Raw genomic sequence first — 27241 nt, 5'->3', positions numbered from 1 at the left:
TGGCCCTGGCTTCTTTTTTTGAATTTAACAAATATGCGTTGATTTTTCCCCCAGTGCTGGGCTCATGGATGCTGGCGAACACTTCACCACTGAGCTTTATGCCTTCCTCCCACTTCACCTCCAGCCCAGTGACAGCAGAATTTCTAGATTTAATGCTGGTGTAGAACTAACAACTCTTACCCTGATACGTTTTCTTTTTCAGACTTTGGATGGATTTGTTTTTGTGGTAGCATCTGATGGCAAAATCATGTATATATCCGAGACGGCTTCTGTTCATTTAGGTTTGTCCCAGGTAGGTATGGCCGAATTTTATGTATAATCAAAATATTTGATTAAATGGTAGCAGATTGTGACAGCTTTGCCTAGTCTGAAAATGAGTCTGCATTTGTGCATGAACATTGTTCATAACTGCAAAATACCCACCCCCACCCAGTGCTGGGGATTGAACAAGCTCTACCACTGAGCTCTACCCCCAGCCCCAAATTTCTCTTAATAGGATGCCCATGCAGTTTCCTCCTCCTCCTCCTCCTCCTCCTCCTCCTCCTCCTCCTCCTCCTCCTCCTCCTTCTTCTTCTTCTTCTTCATTTTTTTTTTTTTTTTTTGCATTTTTATCTTTTTCCTTTCTTTTTCCTTTGGGGCTTGTGGCCAGTATGTCTTCACTGTGGCCATTCCTGTTCTGAGTCTGTCCTATGCCCTGCCCTATCTGCTCACCTAGTGATGTTAGATGGCACAGAAAAGAGCTTCCCCAGGGGACCTCCAGTCAGTCCACACATGCTGGGCTGCACATGGTATTGTGCGTTGCTGTGAGGTGAGAGGAAGCTGCTGTAGAACATGGATTTTATGTGGCATGTGCTTTGGGGAGACAGAAAGGGAAGGGGTAGATTTATGAGTGTTCACATGGAATTCAAGGTCATTTTTCCTGAGTTTTTCCAGTTCAGTGGTTGTTTCAGTAAAGCATTTTATATGCTTGTGATAGAAACTCATAAAATTCAGTTTACTACTGTTTTGCACTGCAAGGTCCTGGTTTCTTTAGAACATTTAAATATTACCCATTTTTCTGGAAAAGTGAAACCATCTTCTGAAAAGGGGGTTCCTCCCTTAGAAGGAAGAGATGACCTCAGCTTGTCGCCCCCCAGCCAGATGAGGGTTGGGTGGAGGGTCCGGCTGCTGTCTGGGCCTGTGGATGGCCCCGACAGGGAGAAGCACACTGGGTTTTCCTTTCACATCTCTGATTTAACAAGCGTGGAGCAGAGAGATAAAAGTCACATTTTTTTTTATACATGCCAGGACTAAACGTTCCTTTATATTGTGAGCTCTCAGCGTGAATTTTCATCACAAGTGAGGACATACTACAATGAACGACAGAGACAGAACAGGGCTCCAGAAAGGCATGTGAGTGACCTGTTCTGTCCACCCTCCTCCACAGTTAAGCCCAAATGGAACATGCCTATTAATGTTACTTGAGTTTTTCTCATTGAAAAACAAAGTTATCAAACCTGAGTTTGGTGTATTCCTTTTCTTTTCCTGCCAGTACATTAAAAACAAACAAACAAACTTGTCATTGTTTTACAGCCATCTCTTCCAATGTATGCACATCCTTCTCCATATCCAAGTGGGCTTGTGTGTTTCCTATGCAAAGTCTGTTAAAGGAAATTGCATATTAAAATTGTTTAGAAGGTTGTTTCTTACTCTCTCTTCTCTTATGGGACCTGCTATCCCAAATAGTTTATCAAAGCTTGACTCTTTTTTTTAATGTTTATTTTTTAGTTATAGGTGGACACAATATTTTTATTTTATTTTTACGTGGTGCTGAGGATTGAACCCAGAGCCTTACATATACTAGGCAAGCACACAACCCCAACCTCCAAAGCTTGACTCTTGCATCTATGTGAACCGTGGGATAAATATGTGTACAGACTGAAAAATGTTTTGAGAAGATTAGATTTACTATTTCTATGGGACTGGAGGTTGTAGCAGCTTAGTGGTAGAGAATGTGCTTAGCTGAATAAGTCCTGCCCACCCCTCACCCCCAATCCTCCACAAATAAATAGAAAGGAAAGAAAAAAAAATTTATTACTTTACATTTTTTAGAATTAATCAGAATTATTTACTTGCACCTAGACTGGTTTCTACTTCTGACCTAATCTGTGGATTATTTACCTTTTAAAATTATAATTTATTTTTGATAGTCTTACAATATTGTCACAAATAAGATAAAACATTTCACATACTTTTAAGATGATTTGTCAAAAAATTTTTGATCAGGGACTCACACTGACATTAAAGCGTTTTTGTAGCTGCAGACGGAGGCTAACACAACCTCATTGAGGAATCAGAAAAAAAACCAGTTGCTCTGCATGATCAACTTATTTTTTTTTTTACAATTGTCTTCTCTACAGGGAACAAAGAAGCTAAAGGAATCTACAACTTTCTTAGAAAATGGTAGTACTGGCCCTTCCCCCCTTTTAAAACAAGGATACAACGTTGTATTTCTGCATATGATCACAGAAATCAATTTGACCACTATTTTTCAGTATTAAATTTATATCTGAGATCCCTAGCAGTCAAAACAAAACGGGAAATAAATTCAACTATCCAGGAACTTAATGTCCTGGGGTTATATTTTAAATAATATGGTAATGCCTGCTCTATCTCTCTTTCAGATCATGCTGGGAAACAGATCAGAATAACCATTTTGTGTGATTTGTGAATTATAGGGAGCTATACAAAAGCCAGACAGCCTCACTTTCATTAAATACAGTTTGCAACTAGAGTCCTTTGGTGGGCATCTCTTAGGGTTGCTCGGTCACTTGGAATATGTGGGCACATCATTAGGTACTGAGCACAACTTAAGCAATCTGTCGCTCAGGCAGCTCAGCCTACCAGCCTACCCTGCACCCCACACAGACTCTTTTTATGTGGGAAAAAGATTCTGTTGATTATGAACACAATAATTAAGAATGACCAACACATTGGAAAGGTAATGACTAAGCCTCCTGTCAAGATTAACTCCACATGAGGAAATGGAGGCAGCATAAAAGTAAGCTGTTTCCTTTTCATCATATGCAAAAAAAACCAACTTTGTATCGTTGTTTTAAAAGGGAAGAAAATCCAGGTATGACCATTTGCTAAGCAAGTTGTAGAGATTCCTTTAGTTTCTTTGTTGCCTGTGAAAGGACAATTGTAAAAAAGATAAGTCAAGTTGATCATGTAGGGCAACTGATTTTTTTCTGATTTCTTGGAGGAGTTGTGTTAGCCTCCGTCTGCATCTACAAAAACACTGTAATGCCAGTGTGAGCCCCTGGTCAGTGGCTGGGGAGTGTTCCACAGTGAACTGTTTAAATAAGCAACAACAAACTTTTCTCTTAGATCTGCCTTCTGTTCATGATTAACTCCACAGAAGGAAATCTAGATAGAATTGCAATGTGTATTTTTTTCTGTCTTCTTTACTTAAACAGTAAAATAAAGTATTGAATAGGATGTCAAATACCCAACTACTCTTTTTAAAAATGTTTTGCACCCTTTAGATTATTTTCATTATTAGCAAAGAATTGGACAAATATAACAAACCAAAAACCTTAATAAAATAGGCTTACAGACTGGGGATAGAACTCAGTAGTAGAGTTCTTGCCTAACATGCGCCAGGCCCTGGGTTCAATCCCCAGCATGCACACAAAAATATTAGTAAAACTTTACCCAGTAGACAGAGTAATGCTTTAAAAGGTTTTCTGGTGAATAGCAATTGTAGTAATAGCTTATATTTACATGGTGCTCGTCTGTGTTCCTAGAACTTTCAATCACTCTCAGTGACATTATCTCATTAAGTGAGGTTCATGTTAAGTCAAGGTTATACTCCTTGGTAGAGGGTCATAGGAACATACCTTCCCCCATCAGTTCTACCATAATCACGTGAAAATTCACAACAGAAGGGAATTGTTCTGTTTTGTCCTGCTTTTGATCTGTACTATCTAAATACCTGAATTATACATTTGAGGATGTAAAAATGATTCTTTATATTCTTCAAACCCAAAGCTTTTTTTTTTTTTCCTTTTAAATGCTGGAGATGGAACCAGAGTCTCTTCCATACTAGGCAAGTGCTCTACCACTAAGCTATACCCCCAGACCATGTTTATTTTATTTTGAGGCAAGTCTTGCTTAGTTGCTCAGTCTGCCCTCGAACTTACCTCATTCTCCCAAGTAGCTGGGATTGTAGGCATGTGCCGCTGCACCAGGCTTAAAAAGGATTCATTAAACTTTTTTAATACCAGTATTGGAATTTTAAAAAATCTACGTCTCATGACAGAGTTTTGTTTTGTTTTGTTTTGTTAATTTTAAGCTAGTAAACAAGAGGTCATCGTTGTTAAACTGTGGTATTAAAAACGGCAGAGATAAGAGAAAGTACAGTTTGTCCACCTAGTCCAGAGGCCGAGCATTAGAAAACAGATGCATCCAACCTGGGAATTCTGTCAGGTTTGCAGGCACAAAAACATACAGACGTATTTTAATATGTTGGAAAAAGTAGTGCCGGGAAGCACTCTTATCCATAATGTTCACTGAACATTTACCAACGGATTTGATTCCTTTTTTGTTCTTATTATTGTAATTATTTTACTTATATTTAAGCAAAAACAATCCCTGTATAGCTGCTATATATAGTTTTAAATATCCTTGTGGTTCAGATTTCCTTACCAAAGTTCCATGTTATATAACATTGAGGTTACTAGTATACATTTTCATATAAAATAGCTGTTTATGAGACACATAAAGAAAAATGTAATATTTGAGATTGATACCAGAAACACAATCATACAAACAACAACCGTGTAGGTTAGAGGCACAAGACCAAATTCTTTCACTTTTGAAATAAAGAGAAAGGACGATGTTTTATGTTTGTTGACATAACTTGAACCCTGAAACCCAAACCATTTTATTTTTAAATGCTCAATTTACCATACTCAGCAAAACACCCAAAACAGAGTAATGTGCATTTCCCCAGTGCCGAGTGACTCTGCCCTTCCCCACAGAATATACCCTTTTAGTGTTGTATTTATCATAGGCAGTTTTCTTGGCAGGAGGAAAAGCTATTCAGCAAAACATAAAAAAGCTCTTAGTAGAAAAGTCATTCATTTTGTAGTTAGCAGGGTTCTACAAATAATAACCGATCACATCAAAGTTCTGTTTTAATAAGTCTGATGTACGAGTCCAGGGAGTTTTATGGCAACAACCCTCTCTCCTTCTCTAGACAGACAGACAGACACACACACACACACACACACACACACACACACACACACACACTTTTTTTTTTTCCTGCAAGGTAGTCACATTTCTTCCAGCATTGAAAAGCATGAATAGATAAATAAATACAGGAAACACATGTCAACCATAATTTTGAGTTAAGGTCAGCTCTGTTTTATCATTCCAGAATTTGTTCTGTAAAAACATTTCCTTTATTTGAAGGCTGTTTTACTTCCTAGACAGTCTTAGTGTTTTCCTGTCCGTTTTATAATGGACCCAAGAACTCAGAAAATCAAGCCCTCCTTCCCTGCCTCTTGGCTCTCCTGGTTCTCCAATCTCTGATGAGAACAGGATCTTTGGAAATAGATGAAAAGATTTGGGGATTAAAACACAAATTCCACCCCTAATCAGTAGAGATACAAGTTTCCTGCAAGTCACTGAAGGTGTTTCTCAACAGAGACATTAGTAAAGTACTATTTTTTTTTATTTTTTAATTTTTGTTGTAAATGGATAGAATATCTTTATGTATTTACTTCTATGTGGTGCTGAGGATTGAACCCAGGGCCTCACACTTGCTAGGCATGTGCTCTGCCACTGAGCTACAACCCAGCCCCGCAAAGTACTATTTTTTCTCTCAAAAAGAATTTCAGGCAAACCAGAATGATCATTTTTTTTCCTTAAAACATGGATAAGGGTATCCATTACAGGCCAATACCAAAACATTATTATTATTATAATTATTTTAAAATAAGCTGGACCTCAATGGCACAGTGCTTGTCTAGCTTGCTTGAGGTCCTGGGTTCAGCCTCCAGCCCCCCAAAATTAATATATAAATAAATACATATATAGTAAGCCATTGAAATAATGATTTTAAAAATCCAGCTTCTTTAGTGTTTAGCTCGAAACTCCCCATTTTGATAGCACTCTGTAATGTGCCCCATAGCTGCCATCAGGATAAAGGAGACTGCTCTGACTCATGTGGCTGGCTTAAATGTTGCTGGTTTACTTAAAACTTTTTAAGGGGTAACAGGAATGACTTGAAAGAAGAAGGTTCATTTCTCTCTCTCTCTCTCTCTCTCTCTCCCCCTCTCTCTCTCTCCCTCTCTCTCCCTCTCCCTCCCTCTCTCTCTCTCTCTCTCTCTCTCTCTCTCTCTCTTTTCCCAACAAAATGACGTAAAAGTTTTTCACATGGGCCAATCCCCATTGAGGCCCGGATTCGGGAGGTGGCTGCTGAGGAGGTGACAGGGGATGTCTGTAACAGGACTCTCTCTGTGCTCTGCTTGCCTCGTATTCCAAGGAGGTGCTCCAGGAACAATGCAGAGAGCGGAGCCATGCAAGCCTTTTGAGGGGATGAAATTACTTGGCAGACCAGAAACAATCTCTTCTGAATAAAGAAGGCAGTTTGCCACATCTTGACAGATTAGGAGAACTCGCTGGGAGGAGTGGGATACATTACTTCACCTCTCCATGGCCCTTTGGTTCCAAGTGGAGAGCTGAGGGCCCCGAGGCTCCTGGGAGAACTTCTCACTGAGCCACTTGGCTGGCCTTATGCTGCTGTGGGACATGGCACATGGCACCTGCAGGGCTGCCCCTCTGTAGATGGCCCTCTGACTGACAGCAGGTAGTCTGCAAATATGCCCTGGCCAGACACAGGATGGCCACAGCCTCCTTGTGCTCCCTAGGGTCACACCTCCCTTGGACAGGGCTGTGAAGACTCTTCCGACCCACTCAAGGTCCTTTGCCTCCCAAGGGCACTATTTCACATGCTGGGCTTTGGGGTTCCCACTGGCTGCGTTGAAATTACCATCATTCTCCCTGATGCGCCTCCAAACAATACTGGGGTACACTGACAACTGTCCTTATCTGTCACTCCCAACTCTACTAATAGGAGCCTTGAAAACAGGACTGTACCCCAGTGCTCAGAAGGCTGGCCTGGTGGCTGTTTCTGAAACTTTCTGTGCCTTTGCCCATCTGTGAAGGGGTGCAGGTCTCAAGGACTCCATAGCATATCCTTGAGTGGCATCCATGCTTGGGAGAACATTCTAAAGGTGCTCACAGTCAGGAACTGGACCACCAGGGCCCTCTGTGCAAATATCCCAGTAGCGGGGTTTTTCTGGAACCACCCATTCTTGCAGAGCCAGGTCCAGGCCCACACAGATGTGGCTGCAGAGCTGCCCCCTACTGTGGGGCGTGTCTGGAAGTAGGTGTTACCCTGGTGTTGAGGTAGCAACCCCAGGAAATAACCACCACATCATGTGGCTGACTGGAGTGGCCCCAATCCCTCCTGCAGGTCACACAGAGACACAGCCGCACCCTTGGGCCAGAGCTGTAGAATTTGCACAGTCATCTTGGACCAGGAAGGCCAGAGACACATTTCTGGCAATGTGAGAGAGGCCTGGCAGTGCCTGAGGCACACGGTTCAGAGCTGCTGAAGAAAGGGGCTTTGTCAGAGTAGAGCCTCCCGTGGTCCCTTGGTCAGCTCTGAGAGGTGGAGTGGACGCGGCTCTGGGGGGGGGAGCACAGCAGGGCCGTAGTGGCTATCTCAGGCAGGCAGCATGTGAGTGGGGGTGCAGGACAGAGCCCAGAGAGTCGGAGTCCATTTTGAGCTGTCTCTGTCTGAAGGACGCTGCCCAGGCCCCTCCAAGGCCCCTCCAGGGCGTTCCCTCCTGCTCGGGCCTCCCTGGGCTCAGGCATGGTAGGCAGTTCAGAGCTGGGCTGTGGGGAGGCAAAGGTTCCACGTTTGACGCAGGTGTGGGTCGTGGGCAGACTCCAGTCCTGACCCCAGCAGGGTGTGAGCATGTGGCACACCCTGCACTTCCCCCTGGTGCCAACCCTGGTGAGATGGCGACATTTCTGCCCCTCCCCTCCCTGCAGGTGGAGCTCACAGGCAACAGTATTTATGAGTACATCCATCCATCCGACCACGAGGAGGTGACGGCTGTCCTGTCCGCCCACCCGCCTCTCCACCATCACCTGCTCCAAGGTAGTTCCTCGGCCACGTTCTCAACTATGACCCAGGGCTTGGCTCACCACACCTGCCAAGGTCTAGGGGTTACCAGGGCAACACTTGGCCCCATCATTTTGGCCTCTGTCTTTTAAACCAGATTATTTAAACCAACCCCCATTACTGCCAAAGACTATTCAGTGCTGCCGGGGACAAAGGTGCTCGTGATTTAGAATTGCAGGTTGCAGCCTCACGGGTCTAGACCTGGGCTGCAGCTTCTGAGGATACCGCCCAGGGGGCTGTGAAACTGCCTGGGGGGAACTACACCTGACATTCCCCTGGGTGACAGCAGTTCCTTTGCTATGACCACAGACGGTAAACCGTCCTGAGAGCAGGAGGACAGTGGCTTTGCTATTTTCATGTTACCTTGTAGCCATGGTGGACATGTCAACATGTCATTTATGCTCATGGCTACTGCAGAATTCTGGAAGTCATGAGAGCCACCACTGAACCTTGTTATTTAATGTAGTGATAAAATAGCACACTTACATCCATGTTCAGGGTGTGCCACTATGTGTTTAAATACTGGGATAACTACTTTCCTACACAGTTGGTTTATTTTGTAACTAGATGCATTTTATTTTATGCATTTAAAAGTGTAACTCTGAGCAGGGGTCTAGGTTTTTTTTGCCATAGCACAAATCAGTTAAGAAGCCCTGGGCATCACAAAATTATAACAAATGCTGGGAAGATACAGAAGTTTTCCGGGACCCCTGCCTCTTAACTTCGTGGACAGCTCAGAGAGGCCAGCAGGCTAATGGGTCTCACTTATGCTTTAGACTATAATACCCAATAGGGACCCAATCCCCCAGTGGAACAAAATGCAAATAAAAGGCTTCAAAGTGGTGAGGACATTTAGCCATGGAGGAGAAATATGGCTTTCATTCTTATTGTTCCCTCCTGGGCAAGATTACCCTCAGGCTTGGAGGGGGGACCACAGAAGCGCATGTTCAGTTGTCCAGCAGCAGTGGATATCGCTGTTCCTTTCCAAGGAGAGAGTCTGGTGTGCCAGCTTCTGAGACAAGACGGGGCCCGACTATAACTACAGCCTTTGATAGTCGTTGGGATGGGATGGCGTCTAAATCAACATGAAAAAATGATGCCGAGAGAGTCATTCCCAACAACAGTGACTAATTCTTCCACTGTGGTGTGTTTTCAAAGCTGGACACAGACAGCAGGAGTCCTAGAGAATTCCTCAGAACACCATGCTGTTGCTTAAAACACCGCACAGGGTGCCCCCTGCCTGGCAGTGGCCTTCTGCTACTGGTTAAATGTGTGAGAAGTGCGCCCTCCCCCAGATGAGTAAGACCAGGTGGTACTTTTGAGACGTGGGCTTCCACACCTCAGTGACATCTGTCTGGTTCAGACAGGAGGACAGTGGGTAAAGCACACAGCCTGTCCAGCTGGGGGAACCAAGGAGGCCTCTGAGTCAATTCCCAGACTTCCATGAGGCAGGGCCTTGCTCCACTTCAGTCCTTTTTTTTTTTTTTTTTTTTTGGTACTGAAGATTGAACTCAGGGGCACTCGACCACTGAGCCACATCTCAGCCCTATTTTGTATTTTATTTAGAGACAGGGTCTCACTGAGTTGCTTAATGTATCACAGTTGCTGAGGCTGGCTTTGAACTCACAATTCTCCTGTCTCAGCCTCCCAAACCGCTGGGATTACAGGTGTGCGCCTCCATGCCCGGCCCAATCCTTTTTTAATGATAAATTTATCACCAGGCACAATGGTGCATGCCTGTAATCTCAGCCTCTCAGGAGGCTGAGGCAGGAGGATCACTAGTTTAAGGGCAGTCCCTCAGCCACTTAGTGAAACCCTGTTTCAAAATGGAAAAGGTTGGGAATGTAGCACAGTGCTAGAGACTTGCCTAGCATGTGTGAGGGCCTTGTATTTATTTACAAAATAAATAAATAGATAAACTTATTAACCTCCAACAAATGTCTATTTAGAGTGGAGTGACAGCCCCTCGCTCGGAGGTGTGGCCTTTCTCTATTGCTGTCTCCGAGGGCTGGTGTCCTTTAAAGCAGAGGAGGACTCCTATATGTTTGCAAGAGTGAGAACCGAGACTTATGCACAGGGCCTTTCAAAGAAAGGAAAGAAAGGTCTGGCTTAGCTAAGCTGTGAGGGGTTCCCTGGGGAGGTGGAGACAAGGGCTGCTCCTTCCAGGGCCAGAAATGAGGGCCAAAGCTTTGCTCTGGCCATGGTGGTTCTCGGCGCCCAGTGCCCACAGTGCAGCTGGCAGGAGGTATGAGTGGCCGGCCCCCTCTGCCAGGGAAAGAGCCTACGCTGTGACTGACACTTAGCATCTGCTACCTGAGGGGAGTCGGACCCTTCTGGGCCTTCATGGTGTCTCAGGCACCCACCCCAAGACTGCCAGGAAGTTCTCCCGATGCCAAGCCATTCTGTGGCCTCTAGGAGGTGACGGTGGCCGGTGGAGCTCTGCCAGGCCCAACCCTTGACTCCAGGCTGGCCTCCAGGCTGTGGCTGAGACTTGAGCTGGTCTCTTTTGGGGCCTGTGGAAGCCACACCAGGACAGGGCCAGTCTCTCCCCTCCTCACCCAGACCTTAGTAAGGTCTCAGGGTCCGGGTCCGGGCACAGAGGAGCAGGCCTCTGACTGTGGCCCTGGGAATTTCATGATGCTGTATGGGAGGGAGATGGGAAGCAGGTGGGACAGGGGCCCATGGAACCTCGCTCCTGCTTTCAGAGTACGAGATAGAGAGGTCCTTCTTCCTCCGAATGAAGTGCGTCCTGGCAAAAAGAAACGCGGGCCTGACGTGCAGCGGATACAAGGTATGAAGGGCCCTGGGGGGACGAGGAGCTGGCCGTGGTTCTGTACTGGGTACTTGGTATTCCGCCTCACACTCAAGGATGTCTGCAGAAGGGAAGCCTCAGGAGCCGAACGTGTCATCCCCACCAGGGCAGAGTGACTGGCTCGTGTCTGCTCCTGGGGCCCACATCAGGGATGATGCTTTAGAGGGATAGTCCAGCCTGGCTGGCTCTCGTCCCCTGAGACCAGAAGTGGCTGTGGCTCAGGTTAGACTTTTGCCCTGGTGCCCACAAGTTCCACTTTGCAAGCTGGACAGTCCCACAGTGGCAGCTGCCCCTGTTGAGGATCCACAGTCCCCGGCAAGGCCCCAGGCCATCGTGAGTACTCAGAGCACAGAGATGTCCCTCTTACCCTGGAATGTTCCGTCATCCAGGGCTGGTGATCATGTGCTTGGCAGTGATGACAGGGCCCATTCTTCAGTGCCAAGTAGAGCTTTGCTCTGAGCTACCACGTCTGGTGAACACAGTCACCCCAGCCCTTGGACCGGAGGGTGGCTGTCCTCGTTGTGTACTGAAGGAAGGGAGCAGAGAGGGAGAGGGATGGTGAGCCTTGTGGAGCCGGGACCTCCATGCCCAGCCCCTGCTTGCTCTGGCTGATTCCAGCGTCTAGGAGCAGGTGACCTGCAGAGCCGGCTGACATTCCACCATGTCAGAGGCAGCTGACGTGGGTTAAGGAAGTCTGCTGTGCGCCAGGAGCCTGCTACCCCCGGTCCTCTCTCTGAGCTCCCCACTGCCTCCAGGGTCCTCTCTGCTGCCCTCCCTGAGAGGTCACAGCCATCAGTCACTCTGCCCTTGGAGGCAGCTAGGAAGCTTTTCTAGAAACATTTGTTCCTTTGAAGAGGAGGGAGGAGGGCGGGGAGAAGAGGAGGCATCTGTGCCTTGTCCTCTCTTTCTGGAACACCCCTCCCAGCCCCTCCCAGCCCAGGGTCTTCCTTCCCCTCAGCTCCTCCCAGTGCCTTCCCCATTCCAGGCTGACCCTTCCCCTTGGGCCCTCCTCGGCCACCCGACTCTGAGCTCTTCCCTTGGACCTTGACCCCCTCATTTGTTCTGTTTTATTTTATTTTTGCCATACTAGGGATGGAGCCCAGGGCCTGCCACCGAGGGGCAAGAGCTCTACCACTGAGCTGCTCCCCCAGCCCCTGCTCCCTTGGTTTTTAATTGTCCCAGGCTCTAAGCCGCATTGGGCCAGGATGGGCAGCCACCAGGCCGGCCTCTCCCCGAGACATTCTTCAGGAGACTTGGCTCTTGACTTGTGTCTGCTGCTTATTGACTGTCCAGCTGTCTCGTCTGCACCAGAACATCATCTGTCTATCTTGTCCTCATCTCCCTGCTCAGTAAAATGGGAGAATAGACTAGAAGGATTTGGAGATTTCTTCCAGCTCTAAAGACGATGACTACCTTGAGGGATCCTGGAGAAAGGGTTTTTGAACAGAGAACTTGAGGGCTAAGGATGTTAGTCTGTACCACTGCAGTTACGATGATTGTGATTCCAGCACAATTTTACTGACTTAATATGTTTCTGCCATCCTGGATCCCAGAGTCTCGTGCAGGCCAACAAGCTATACCCTGCAGAGCTGTGCCCCAGCCTGTTACCAACTTTAACTGGCATAAATGCTTCTGCTCATCAGGCTCCAGGTGGTACAGAGGTTCCTGTTTGAACTTGGTGCATTCTTGCCTACATGGTCTTTGGCTCTAACTGGAAGGCTTCTAGATAGCCACTCTGACTTATTGATTATTAAGATCTTGAATCAAAATACATGAAATTAAAAGACATAAAAATGAAGATTTTAAAAAAATCGATTGAAAGGATTTTTAATTTACTGGAGTGTAGGAGCATATCAAGTGATGCAGAGGTCAAATTCAGTCCCAAAGGAAGGTGGGAAGCATTTTAATCACTGAAGCGAGCATTAGTGAAACAAATGGCTGTCTTCTAAGAAGGTCTTGCTGTGTTCTCTAAGCACGACTCGCAGTGGGTTCCTTACATATAAACTCATCCTATGTCAGAGAGTCCTAATTTGTGACATTCCTTACTCATGGTTGACAGAATAAGACAGCCCTTATATTTTACTGTGACACTGTCTGCTAAGAAAGGCATCAGTCAGCATATTGGCCACATACTCGGTAGAACCTGGGTTGGGGACGTTCCGTGAAAGGAGTCAGGAGGAGTGGGTGCCACGGCCAGCTGACCTGCCCTCTGCTCCCCCAGGTCATCCACTGCAGCGGCTACTTGAAGATCAGGCAGTACATGCTGGACATGTCCCTGTACGACTCCTGTTACCAGATCGTGGGGCTGGTGGCGGTGGGCCAGTCCCTGCCTCCCAGTGCCATCACAGAGATCAAGCTGCACAGTAACATGTTCATGTTCAGGGCCAGCCTCGATCTGAAGCTGATATTCCTGGATTCCAGGTGAGTGTGGCACCTGCCAACAGCACTGCTGTGACATTCTGGAAGATACCGATGATAGAAAGTGGCCCCAGAGAGCTCCGCGATGTTAAGCCAAACTATAACAAGGAATAAGTCCTACTAAGAATGTGGATTAGAAAGGGATTTAGTGAAATCTAGTCATGAATGGAAAGAATTAATTCAGCTTTGGACTCTGGGACTTATTTTAATTAATTAAGTTATATTTGAGTCATTTCAGTGGAGTTTGGAATGGGAATATGTGTTGTGGGCACAAGTTATCCTTTTCTGAAGGCCCACAGGATCAGAGTTATGTCTTGTCTCTCCGCCAAGCCGGTAGGATTTTAAAACCGATGGGTTTCCACACTGAGCAGTGTGTGAAGCCCTCAGATCCCCCACAGCCATGGCAGATTGGAGGCTGGGAGCAGAGAGGTCGCCTTCCCTGGGGGAACACTTGACCACAAGCTCAGCCAGTGCCCTGCCTGTGTCTGGGCTGGGGGAAGGGAGCGTGAGTGAGGCAGAGGCACACCGATTCTTGTCTCTGGAGGCTGCGCTAGAGCGGCCTCAGGTCTCTCCCAGGGCAGGCTGCTGGCCTCAAAGTCTTTTAACTTTTTATTATTTTTTAACTTAAATTTATTTTTGCAAGTAATAACTGTATTTTTATGGGGGATAATGAGATGTTTTTCACTCATGTATGGTCTTGAGGCTTTGGCTTGTGGGGCCTCTTCCATTTTCTTATCTGCAAAATAGGAGACCTGTCCACGCACTGGCTACCACAAGACTAGAGAAGGTTGAAATTAGATGAGAGATGTGAAACAGAAAACTCAGAACCTTAGCTGCAAACCCAGAGCCTCAGTTGCCTGCAAGGCCACCTTGTTCTTCATCCCATAGATTCCTGGACTGTGCAGGCAAGAATGAGCTGTCAGAGATCCTTCTCCTAACTTGGCATATGTGGCTGAGATTTCTAGGAGAAGGGATATATCCATTTTGTCTCCTATGTGTCCTGAAGCCAGGATTTACTGATTATATTCCCCCCTTTTTTGTTGAAACAGGGTCTTTCTATGTTGTTCAGGCTGACCTTGAACCAGAAGTTCAAGAAATCCTCCTGCCTCAGCTTTCTGAGTAGTTGTGATTACAGGTGTGCACTACTGTGCCTGGCTACTACTTGTTATTCTTACTTTTTTTTTTTTTTTTTACTTTTAAAAGACAAAGCTAGGTAGGGGCAGGAGGTAGAGACAGAAATGACTTGAGCTTACCATGATTGTATCTCAGAACCATCCAAGACAGAGGAGCAGCAAGAGGTGGTGTTAGAGAGTCACCATTATTGTCACAGAAACTGCAAGCCAAGGGCAACTAGGACTCTTTGGGGGAGCTGCTGACACCTTTGAGGGTGGCCCAAGGGTAACAAATGCTCTTTTTCTGCCCTGCAGAAGGAGCCCCTATGGGGAGGAGGCCAGGCCAGCTGCCTCCTGCAGTGGGCCATGCAGTGATAGGAGACTTCTTTTTTCCCAATTTAGGAATCACTTCTGAAAGCAGGCTGGAAATTGGCTGTCCAAGGTCATTACCGAGGGAACTAGGGAGGATCCAACTACTTTCTCCCTTGTTTTGCCTCCTAATATTTCTCAGAAAATTAAAAACAAACTAACAAACAAAACCACCCTGAGATCCAGTTAATTCTCTAGAAGAGGAAAGAAGGGGTGTCCCAGAGGGAAGATGTGGAGTCTTTTCAAGTTGTTCAGCCCACACCACTGTGAAATGCAGAGGGTCTTCCAGCAAAGGGTGCAGGTGGTTAGCTGGAATACAGGCTGCTTCCTGACGAGTTCCTCAGATACGGCCTGTGGGGTACCAGTGAGGGCCCGTGAACCTCCCTGTAAGGGCTGTACCCCTGGAGAAACTAGAGAAAAAGGGTAAAGATCTCAAAGGCTGGGTGCAGTGGTACACACCTGTAATCCCAGTGGCTCTGGAGGCAGAGGCAAGAGGATCGTGAGTTTAAAACCAGCCTCAGCAATTTAGTGAGTTGCTAAGCAACTCCATGAGAACTTGTCTCTAAATAAAACACAAAAAATTGGGCTGGGGATGTGGCTCAGCGGTCGAGTGCCCCTGAGTTCAATCCCCAGTACCCCTCCCCACCGAAAAAAAAAAAAAAAAAACTCAAAGAAGACTTCCTGTCCCACCTAAGACCTGCAAGACTTCCTGCTAAGTATCAGGAAGCTTCTAGTAAAGCCTAAGGCTTTTCTAAACTCCTTCATGGAGGAGGGGCTTCAGGGGCCAAAGTGCACTGGAGAATCCCTCATGGTCACTGTGGTCTTGCTTTGGTTGCAGTTCCTATGGTTTTTGAAAGGCCTCTGGGCCAGGGGATAGTGGCTTGGGCTGGCCCAGTACTGGGGGGACAGCAGTGGCCAGGCTGGGTGGAGGCATCAGCTTCTGGTCCAAACCCCAGGAGCCACAGCAAGGGCTTGGCCAAAGGCCCAGGGGCTCCACGTCACAGGAGCAAGGGTGGTAGGCTTCAGGGGCCCTCTGGCATGCTACCCAGGATGGTCCCAGGCAAAACCAAACTCAGCGTAACCTGACATTAGGTACCTAGGGGTTTGTGGCACTTCATTTTGAAACTGTAGCTGGAGCTTTTGCTAAGGATGGGTGAACCCAGCAATGTTTGGGGTTTGGCAGATCCTTGTGACAGGTCTTCAGACACTAGAAGTTTGGAAAAAACCAGGAGGGCATCTTGCCAAGCCCTTCCCCTTCCCTTTAATTTTTAAAGCCAGTATGTACTTTGATGAGAAACTCAATACATGTGTTTCTGATTCATTTACACGTTCAGGGCCCTTGTTCTATAATTTGACGTCGAGGAGGCTAAGAAGCCTCTTTCATCCTGCGCTGTGGAGATGTCTGTTTTTCTTTTTGGGGGAAGCCAGACATCTCAATTTCCTGCCACGTGGAGTTTGACTCCGATGGGGCTTGAAGTTCTAGGTGGCCCTTAGACAAGTCCCTTGAACCCTGAATGACCGGACTGGAGGCAGTAAAGTCTCCTTTCTCTGCCTCAAGCCCTATTCCTTTCCACCTTGTAGGAACACCTTGGGGATGTGCACAACAAATAGGGAGCCCCTCCTGGGAACCCAGAGGCTTCCAGAGATTTACCACCCAACGCCCCAGCAGAGCTCAGCAAAAGGGGAAGTGGGCTCGAGAATGGTCGTGAGGTCATTGCCCAGTTTAATTTGCAGCTCATATTTTACATATTTCATACCCTGCCTAGTAGGTCCCTAGCCCAGGCCCTCCCGGGTACCCTGGCCTTCCTGGGTGCTCCCTCCTCACTGCTGCCCCCAGGACTGATTCTCATCATAGTCTCACGGCCTTTGGAATCTCTTCCTGTCCTCCTCTTTCATCTGTCTCTGCATATCTGTCACCACAACACTGGCTTAGGGCCACCCCCCTCTAAAGGCACAGCTCCCAGCTCGGGGGCTCCAGCTGGGGAATCCAACCATTGCCACACGCAGTTTCACCTACAGACAGAGCCACCCCAGGCCAGTCAGTGCGGAGGTGGTCTTGGATGCTGACAGCTACTGTTCTTCAAAGAGCTGGAATGGGAAATTAATCTGCCCAGGGCTTGACGGAATAAAGAGGGGTGGAGTCCCACAGGCATCGGATAGAGGCTCCCATTTCTATGGAGAGCTTTGGGTCTGCCCTCTAGTCACAATATCCTCAGATGTTCCACTGCTCCTGGGGGGTCTGGGATAATCCTCTACTGATACGAGGCTTAAACATCTGCAATTTTCCATAATTCCCATTAGTAGGAATCACCCAACTGCAGGGTCCCCAGAGATCAACTGTGTCCATTAGGAGTGTCCAGCATGGAGTGGAGATTTAAGCAACCCAAGTGCCCATCCACAAAATGCAAAACGTGATCTCTGCATGAAATAGAGGATTGCTCTCATCATAGCCTCTTTCTCCCCATGTCGGTATCAAAGTTCACTCCTATGTGCCCTCAGATAAGCTCACCCCTGAAAAAGCCCGCAGTCCTAAGCCATCCCAAACACACTTTGAGCCAGGGGTTTCAGAACATTCCTGCTCACAAATAGTGCTACATCCTGCACTGGGCGAGACTTCAAAGATTTGCTTCTTGTAAAAAAGATCACTCTCAGTTTTCCAAAATCAACATTTCCCCCCTGAGCCTTTTAGCACTTGATTAGTTGGCAAAACCAATATTAGTTTAAATGAAAGGCAATCTGCAGAGCAGTGTGACTCACGGAGTTGCCGTCCTCCCCCAGGGTGACCGAGCTGACAGGCTACGAGCCACAGGACCTGATTGAGAAGACGCTGTACCATCACGTGCACGGCTGCGACGCATTCCACCTCCGCTACGCGCACCACCTCCGTGAGTAGTACCACCTGGGCCTGGGAGGCAGCTGGCCAGGGAGGGGGCATCCCTTGCCTGGCACAGTGTCCAGAGGAGCCTGAAGCCTCAGAGGGGCTTCCTCACAGATGCCAGTTCTCTAGCATCCTCTCCAGAACGTGTTCATGAAGCCGGCAGGTGCAGGGTGTTGGGGAATTGCCTGGATTCCAGATCGTGGACTTGGAATCCAGTTTCTCTATGAAGTCTGCACACCAGCTATGAATAATCGCAATAACCAGAGAAGAATTGACCCCTGAGCACTTAACTGTGGTCAGGAACTGGTTTAAGGGATTAGACAGATTACTAACCCAGTGAGGGGGAGTCTCGTGTGCATGCTTCTCCTTCTACTGTTGAGGATGCTGAGGTCCAGTGAGGTAGAGCCACTGGCCTATGGTCACTCATCAGGGAGGTGGAAGATTTAGGAGTTAAACCTAAGCAGAGTCCAGTTGCTGAGCCCTGACCCTGCTGGCGATGCTCAGGGGAGGACTACATGTTCCATGATAGAAATCAGCTTGGAGTGAGTGAACAGAACAGTGTTTGATCGGCCAGTGGAGGTGATTTGGGGATATCTGCATGTTTCAGAGGGGATGCTCCAGTCACCGAAGTATCACTATCAAAGTGACACTCCGAGAGTCCAAATGCAGCAAAGAATAATTTGGATGGAGTGGAACACCTCCTCCTCCTGCTGCTGTTTAGTGGGTACATATAGATGGTCAGAGGAGCTCGGTCTCCTGCAGAGGGACCCAGAGGGCTCGTCCTCTGTTCTCGCTTTGCTGGGTTAGCTAAGAGATAGATGTTAGAAGACAAGTTGCTGGTATCTTGTCGGAGGTGGGCAGCAGGTCCCGGGGCAGCTCTGTCTGCAACCACATTGTGCAGCGTGGAACACGGCATCGCTGGGGTGTGGCTGCGGTTTTCTTCTCCCCGCCTCACCACAGGCAGAGACTGTGGCAATCAGGACTTTCAGCTGGGCAGACTCCTGCTCCCGTGTGCACATGAACAATCCTTCCTTCCTTCCTTCCTTCCTTTCTTCCAAATCACAATCTCATAAGCATCCCTGTTACTCCTGAGACCAAGGTGGGTAGGGAAGCAACAGCTTAGCATCTGGATGGAGTCTGTAGGAGAGCCTCACCCCCGAGGGAGCTGGAAGTGCAATGGGGGCAGCCATCCCACGGGCTCCTGGGGAGGAGCATGCTGGGAGCTTCTGCTGCAGCATTGAGCTGCACGGGAGAGAGTTGCTGAGTGTGGCTGGACGCTGCCCACGAGGCCTCTGAGCCTGGGGAGAGAGAACCGGTGGCGTTCAAAGTCCTCACTTCTTAAATTTTTATTTTATTTGTGGTGCTGGAGCTGGGACCCCCTTCCCTGAGAGAAGGTAAGAGGATTTGTGCTTTGGAAAAATCATGAAGGTCCCAGTGATGCTAGTCATGTGACCCTGGCCAGGGCCAGAATGGGCAAATCAAGGAAAACCAGAAAAAAGGCAATCATGGCGATGATGGCGACCGTTCCGTGGCTCTGACGGTGGCTGGGGCTGAGCAGCTCTCACAGAGACGAGGGGACAGCACACTCTCTTCCCGGGCTCAGGGAGGGCGAGCATGGTGGATCCACTGTGAGCCCCTGTGACGGCCCAGCCTCCCTCTGCCAGGGTTTCCTGGTGCATATAGAAGGGCTGGCATCAAGGAGCCCTGGCGTTCACCCAGCAGAGTGCCGGGAGCCGACCCCAGAACTCATGCCTCGCCTCCATCGTGAGACAGGCCCTGTGCGTGGGTAGCACCAGGCCTCAGGGCGGCCATGACCTCCACCTGGCAGTTTACCCTCAGGGTCTGTCACTGTGACCAAAATACCTGACAAGGACACTTGGAGGAAGAAAGATGTACTCTGGCTCATCGCGTCAGAAGATGCAGCCTCAGGCAGCTGGCTTGAGGGCAGAAATGTCATGGGGGAAAGGCGCAGCCGAGGAAAGCCATCCACTCATGGGAGCTGCAGGGGAAGAAAGAGAGGAAGGGCCAGGGGACAGGCAAACCCTCTCCCCAGTGACCGCCTCCTCTGATGGCTCCTACCTCCCTGCTGCCCAGTCACCCATCAATGGACTGACCCAAGGATTGATCCACTGATGAGGTCAGGGTCTCCGGGATCCACTCACTGCCTAAAGCCCCACCTCTGAACCTTGCTGTGGTGGGAACCAGGCCTTCACTTTGGGGGTCATTCCAGATCCAACCCCCAACCCCCTCCTCTCCCAAGCCAGACTCACCAGATAACGTTAAGAGCACATCGCCAGCAGCCGGGGTGGTGGGGTTGGGACTTCATGATGTGACACTTTGGCAACTTCAAAACCTCTTCAGTGTGTGATCCCAGAGGCTTCCCTTTCTTCCCCAGGCCCAGAACTGGGCCCAGAAAGGCCAGCGCCAGGCCTCCTGGTCCCAGCTCTCCGTCCCTGGGTCCAGATGCACCTGTTATATTTCCTTAAACTCCAGTGACAGACCCTGAGCTTGGAGTTCAGGGGCAGTTGTTTAGTTGAACTGAAACATGGGTGGGGAGAGGGAAATGAGCAGGGAGGAAGAGTCTGCATCTATGGGCTACCGCACGGGCGGCTCATGCTCAGTCCCTGGGACTCTGGAGCCCGTGTGGCCCCCGCCCCAGAGTTATGGAGCCCAAGGGAGAGGGAGCGGAGGTAGTTAGACTCCAGCCCCTGACAGTCGCTGCCTGAGGACTGATCTCAGGGCAGGGCCTGAGGAGGGAGAGCAGGCAGGCAGCGGGAGTGGCCACCGGCTGTTGCAAAGGTCAGCCTTCCCCAGCCCCTCCTCAGCTCCCACGTCCCCTGGCCACCATCTGGGGCTGTGCGACGCAGTCCAGGCACCAGCCTGCACCAGTTCCCCTCACCTGCCAGCCCTGGCTCTCAACTTCTCTCTGTTTGGTGGGGCCACACCTCTCTCAGGGGCACCGTCACCTCTCTGCCTTCCTTGCCTGGGACCCTGTTGGTCAGCTGCAACGTCCTCCCGTCCAGCTCCTGCTTGAGGGCTGAGGGAGCCCCCACACAGGCCAGTTCTCTGCACTCCGCTGGGTGCCAGCGGCTGGGGCCATGTGTCCAGCTGCTGCTTGGCCCCATAGAGCCCACCCAGGGACCCAAGTCCTTTCTTCCCTTCACCTCCTCGTGGGGACTGGGCAAGATTGCGAGGGTGGCCATGACAAAACTTGCCGACGAGGTGGCCTAAGTGACAGTCACTTATTTTTCCACGATTCTTAGACGGGAAGTCCAGGATCCGGGTGTTGGCAGGGTTGGTTCCTTCTGGGCTCCTCTCCTTGGCTTGTAAGTAGTGTCTTGTCCTGTGCCCTCACATGGACGTCCCCGTGTGCGTCTGTGTCCTCATCTCCTCTTCTTGTAAAGACACCAGTCACAAGAATGATGTGACCCCAGGCCTCTGTAATCACCTCTTTGAGGGCCTGTCTCCAAGCACAGTCCTGCTCTGAGGTAGTCCCAGGGAACCTCATGGGCAGGGGACCCGATCCCGCCTGCTTCTCACCCAAGTCCTGGGCCGGGTTGCCTCAGTCCAGCTGCCCGGGCGGCTTGGAGAGCACGTGAGAAGCCTGAGAAGGCTGAATGCGTAACTTTGCAATGTGATTTTTCAGTCTTGTCACACGGTGCTAGGGCTCAGGGGCCTGGCCCGAGAGGAGGCCCCCAGGCTGGCCTGTTATTCTAGCCTCCTGCCCTCCCTTGCTCCACCCAGAGCTGCATCATGGCTGCTGCCAACCCGGCACTTGAGTCCTTTGCTCTGATCAGCTAGAGCTGGCCTGCTGGCTCTCTTAGAACACGGGGACGTTGGCAGCCTCTGCTGCTCCCCCTTCATCCTCCACAGATGGCTGCAGGTACCGTAGGCCACTGTCCCACCCACCTGGGCTCCTTAGGACTTCACAGTGAGAGGCGCAGATGCTCCTTCCTGCCAGTTGGTGAGATCCCTGAGCACAGGGACAGAGCAAGCAGCAGCCACCCTGTGGGACCAGAGTGGGTCACTGTGAGGTCTCTAAGACTACACTCTGCACACTGGCGTGCACAAGCCAGGCTCTCTGGGGACAGGGCCAAGGCTCTGCCGAGGCCTAACTGGACACGAGAGCCACAGTCAGCTGGTTTTCACACATTTTTTAAATATGATCTTTACTGGGAGTGAGAGTCCATGGGTCTGCAGAATTGTGGTCCCCAAGAAAAATAACTCACAGCCTTCCAGAAAGTCAAGTGTGAGCAAAAGCAGAGCCTGGCAGTGCTGTCGGGAGGCCTCTGGGGTCAGTGTGAGTGGCACCACAGCCCAGGGGGGCTCCTGTGGGCCGCAGTGGCAAGTGGGCCTGGTGTCCCAGGGAGGTCTCCAAGTGAGGCTGTGCCAGGTCTGCCCGAGAACCTTCCATGACAACAAGTGAAGACGGGACCTCACAGGAGAGACTGTGGCCTTCCCACCCACCCCACCTCACTCCTGTGGGCTGCGGAGGTTCCTGGGGACCCCAGGCATGATGCAGTCATCTGGCCTCAGACACCCTCTCTGCTACGTTGGGAGACTTGGCAGGTCCTAGGGGTGAGCAGAGGACAGGCTGGTGGGGAGGGCTCGGTGTCTGTGCACCTGATGATAGGTGTCGAGGGACACCTGGTGGGCTTCTGTGTCCATGGTTCAGAAGAATCAGGACCTTCCACAGGACTGAGAATTTCACCTCTTTGGGTAGGCCCCTATCCAGAGTGGGCCAAGCTGAAATGACAGAAGAGAACGCAGGCCATGTCCCAGAAAGGCTTTGGGGCCTGAATGTGCAGTTTACAAAATTTTAAGCAGAACTGTTAATGACAAAATTATAGGACATTAGAGTAACTAGCATAGAGCCGAGGAGAACACTCTCTGAAGGACACACGGTAATAATAGTCATAAGCTCAGATGCTTAGGGGACCAGGCACGTAGCAGGAGTGGGCAAGTTAGTATAATAGAAAGTGGCAGAGTCTGGGCTGGGGATGTGGCTCAAGCGGTAGCGCGCTCGCGGGTTCGATCCTCAGCACCACATACAAACAAAGATGTTGTGTCCGCCGAAAACTAAAAAAAAAAAAAAAAAATCAAAAAAATCTCTCTCTCTCTCTTTAAAACAAAACAAAACAAAAACCTAAATACCACAGGTGGGTGATTTATAAAGAACACAGGTTTATGAAACCCATGGTTCTGAAAACTGAGAAGGGCAAGATCAAGAGGCTGCTGGTAGCAAGGACCTTCTTCTCTTCCCTAGGAGACTCCTCTCTCCCCTGGGTTGGCATGTCTTCTTCCTGGTCCATCTACCCTCCAACTAGCAGCAGGTGTAGTGTTGGGGGTGGGGGAGGTTGTACTGGGAAATGGAGACCCAGTTCCAAAAGATGGGTTTCATCACCAACTACATAATCTCTGGAGTCCCACCTGGTAGAGGAGGACCATGGGGGGCACAGGGACTGCTTGTACCATTTTTCCCAGCAGGGTGAGGGATTCGTTTCCTGCAGCTGCTGTAACAAATTAGCACAAACTGGGTAGCTTGAAACAACAGGAAGGTATTGTCTCTCAGCTCTGGAGGCTAGATGTCTGAAGTCAAAGAACCACAGAGCCAAGCTCCCTCCAGAGGCTCCAGGGGAGGGCCTTCCCTCTTCCTCAGTTGTTGGTGGCCTCATGTGTCCCTTGGTTGGGGCCACATCACTCCAGTTGGCCTCATCTTCACATGGTGTCTCCTCTGTGTGTCTTATAGGGACACCTGCTGTTGGAAGTGGGGCCCACGGACCTTGTCTTGAGATCTGTCACTTGCTCACATCTGCAAAGACTCTTTCAAACATCCATGGTTGTGAGGATTAGGATCCGATATCTGTCTCTTTCGGGGGAGACACTGTCCATTCAATCCAGGACAGGCATTGCAGCATCCTTTTCTACCCTTAAAATGTAAAACAGAGATGGCGGGCTGGGGTGGTGGCTCAGTGGCAGAGCACTTGCCTAGCACATGTGAGGCACTGGGTTCGATCCTCAGCACCACAAAAAATAAATAAATAAGTAAAAGTCATCATGTCCCTCTACAACACATATATATAAAAGTTGGTGAGGTGGTGCAGCCCGCAATCCCAGCTCCTTGGGAGACTAAGGCAGGAGGATCGTAAATTCATGGACAACTTATCAATACCTTGTCTCAAAATAAAAATATAGAAAGGGCCAAGCATATAGCTCAGTTGTAGAACACGCCTGGGTTCAATCCCTGATACTGGGAGGTAAAGAGGAGTAAAAGAAAAAAAAATCTAAAACAGAATAGAAATATGCCCAGACCTGCGGGAGGAATTCTAGAAGGACCAGGAAGGCTGCCTGTTTCTCTGGATAGTATATTTATGGAACTAAAATTTCTATCCCAGCACGGGTGGGGGAAAAAACAGGACTAGCGGCTTTCATCTAAGCATGGATCACGCAGAATCCAGGACGTCACCGGTGGTGGTGTTGGAGATTCCACACACAGAGGGGTGCAGCGCAGGCCTCTGCCCTCGGGACTCATGGTGAGGGGACACCTCGTCCACCACCACCACAAGTAGGGCTTTACTTTATAGTTCTGTAGCCTGGGATCATTTCAGGCAGCTAATCAAGGATGACAGACTGGAGGGAGAATTGATGCAGAGCAAGGAATGTTGTGACTAAGTGTCTAGGATTTCGATTTGGATTGATATGTTGACCATTGCCATGGGTCATAGGGAAGCAAAAAAAAAAAAAAAAAAAAAAAAACCAGGAAATCAAAAAACCAAGTATCTGGTTGTTTGGTCTCTGTATCTAGCCTGATCATAGCAGAGTCAGAAATTAGACAAAAATGATAGTCGGGGAAGGTCCGAGATAATAAGGTCTCAGCAATTTCTGTAATTTGATTCTTAAAATATGCGGGATAAACTGGCTTCATTTTATCCAGCTTGACATGGTTACGAATAGTTTTTTGGAGTGTTGTAAGAAATAAGAGGAAGTAAAGTATAAGATCAGAAAAAAGAAAAGCTCAGGTCGTATTCCCATGGTGCTTTGCAGGCACTGCTACGCATGGACTTTTTTTTTTTTTTTTTTTTTTTTACTGAAGATTGAACCCAGAGGCACTTACTCACTGAGCCACATCCCCAGCCCTTTTTTGTATTTTACTTAAGAGACAGGATCTCGCTAAGTTGCTTAGGGCCTCACTAAGTTACTGAGGCTGGCTTTGAACTCGCGATCCTCCTGCTTCAGCCTCCTGAGCCACAGGGGTTACAGGTGTGCACCACTGCGACTGGTTTAGGCATAGATTTTAAAGTCCAGGAGACCAGCAAGCATTTCTGCTAAAGAAAGAAGAGTCTGGGACTCCAGTTTGCTTAGGTGGCATCTCTTGGTTATATGGGAGCCATCAACAAGTTGGCTCACCCCAGAGATGGCTAAGAGAACCTTCTGGAGGCCACTGATTCTTCCTCCCACAGTCCCATTGTCCTCAGACTGTCAGCCGCAGTTTGTGGTACTGGAGTAAACAAGGCAAGGCGTTTGGAAAGGGCTGGACGTAGAAACCGTGGGGATTTTTGCTGGTTCATTGGGGGTTATTATTGCTTAAAGAGCAAGCCCCGAGAGGAGAGGCGCTACCAAGCTTCTCTCAGTCCTGCCTCTGCCTACACTCGTCAGCACTGATTTTGCCCCTGCCGTGTTGATTCTGGACAGAAAGAGTAGGTCTCTACACCGTCCCAGAGGGAGCTGCCTCTCCAAGGGGATGGGACGGCTGTTACACAGCAGGACTGTCCCGTGTGTCCTTAGGACGTGGCCCTGAAGGATGTGGCCCTGTATTTCTAAAACTCACACCTCCTTCTTGTTGAAAATCTAGCAAATGAAGAAAAGCTGAAATGAGGAAAATGCAAATTACCTGTGGTTTTACCAGTCAGAGAACAAGTGAGCATGTACTGAGCCCGTCATCCGTGTCCGCCACGGCAGGATCTTCACCCAGGCCTCATCCTCCCAGCAACCCTATAACGTAGGGCTAGGGTTATCCTTCTTTTATAAACGAGGAAACTGAGTCACAAGAGGGTCAGTAGCTGGTCCAAGATCACCGTTGGTGCATGTGCAAACGCATGGGAGCTCATTCTTTCATGATCAGGGTTCTGCTCTGTGCACTCCGGAATCTCCTCTTAACGCTATGTCATCTGCATTTCACAAATTCTTATGAATCGCTGTTTCAATGGCTGCATAGTACTTCATAACTTATTTACCCTTTCCCTCATTGTTGGGCAGGTAAATCTCCCTGAAACTTTCTTCTTCCGTTTTAAGCAAATTGAATCTCTTTGTACATCAGTCTGTGTTTACATTGCTCATAATTTATTTCCACTGGATCCATTCTTGGAAGTAGAAATCTGGAAGGGGATGAGCCACCACATTGCTTTCCCAAAGGATCAGGCTGACTCCCCTTCCATCAGCACACAGAACACCTTCTCCAGAGATTAGCCAGATTGCCTGTTGCTATTTCTTTTTTCCTTAGATAAACTCACCTTTTTAACCGTTTCTGTGGTTTTTAGTGAGTCCTGTGCTGCTATCACTTTTTTCTAATTCTGGAATATTTTCAAGGTCTCCAGAAGCAGCCCAGTCCTGTTACCATTCTTTCCCAATCCCCCTCCCGCTTCAGCCCTTGGCATCTGCAAATCTGCTCTCTGTCTCTGTGGACTTGCCTCTTCTGGACACTTGGGACAGAGGGAGTCCTACACTGTGCTGATTTGATGGTTGGGCTCTCTATGAGTCAGTTCAGTGAGTTGAACACATGTTCATTCCTTTGCCCATTTGTGTTTCTTCTTTGGTGAATTGTTTGTTAATGTCTTTCCCTTTATTGCTTTCGGGGTCTTAGTGTTATTAATTGGTAGTAACTCTTTATATATTAAGGTTAATAATTCCTTGACTATCATATTTGTAGCATTTTTTCCTTCTTCACCAAAATATTTTGATGTGGGTGTTCAAGTGGAAAGAAAGCACAAATGGCAGGGAGAGCCCAGGGAATGTTTGGGTGGGGACTAAAGGGGGGCTTTGTCTTGTTGGTACAATACCACCAGCTGAATTTGTGTTGTATGAGTCTGGAGGTGGTGCTAATAGCCAGTATAGTCACAGATTTAGCCCCTTTGGTCTCTTCCCCAGATCTCTCTCAGGCAGCTGCTAGTTGGGGGATGGTGCTAGACCTACCTTGAGAAACAGGAATGTTCTGGAGCTGGGGGTGGTCAGCTGGGGCAGAGCTTTACTCTTTCCATTCCCCACACACAGCTTCTGGTGCTTGCCTCCCCCTCCAGGCCTCCTCCATGGGCCTCCTTGAGAGCTGTAAGGGAGAGTCACAGTTTGTCGGTCCACTGAGGGTTTGGGTGAGCTGCTCAGCACTGAGGTTTGCACCCATGCATAGAAGATGG

The 27241-nt window shown here is 48.7% G+C and overlaps 1 protein-coding gene across 1 annotated transcript in view; it reads left to right on the top strand.

Annotated features, from left to right (window-relative positions):
* Sim2 (SIM bHLH transcription factor 2) overlaps positions 1 to 27241 on the top strand; it is a 45939-nt gene that overhangs the window by 11847 nt on the left and 6851 nt on the right. Inside the window, exons 3-7 of the mRNA XM_076868048.2 lie at positions 203 to 292; positions 8113 to 8221; positions 10951 to 11036; positions 13279 to 13478; positions 17735 to 17841. Of these exons, the coding sequence (XP_076724163.2) occupies positions 203 to 292; positions 8113 to 8221; positions 10951 to 11036; positions 13279 to 13478; positions 17735 to 17841 (592 nt within the window). The remainder of the gene's footprint in view (positions 1 to 202; positions 293 to 8112; positions 8222 to 10950; positions 11037 to 13278; positions 13479 to 17734; positions 17842 to 27241) is intronic.

This window comes from Callospermophilus lateralis, chromosome 10, assembly GCF_048772815.1.
Source record: "Callospermophilus lateralis isolate mCalLat2 chromosome 10, mCalLat2.hap1, whole genome shotgun sequence".
NCBI lineage: Eukaryota > Metazoa > Chordata > Mammalia > Rodentia > Sciuridae > Callospermophilus > Callospermophilus lateralis.
Note: the sequence above shows the minus strand (reverse complement) of the source record. Positions and strands in the feature narration are given on the sequence as shown.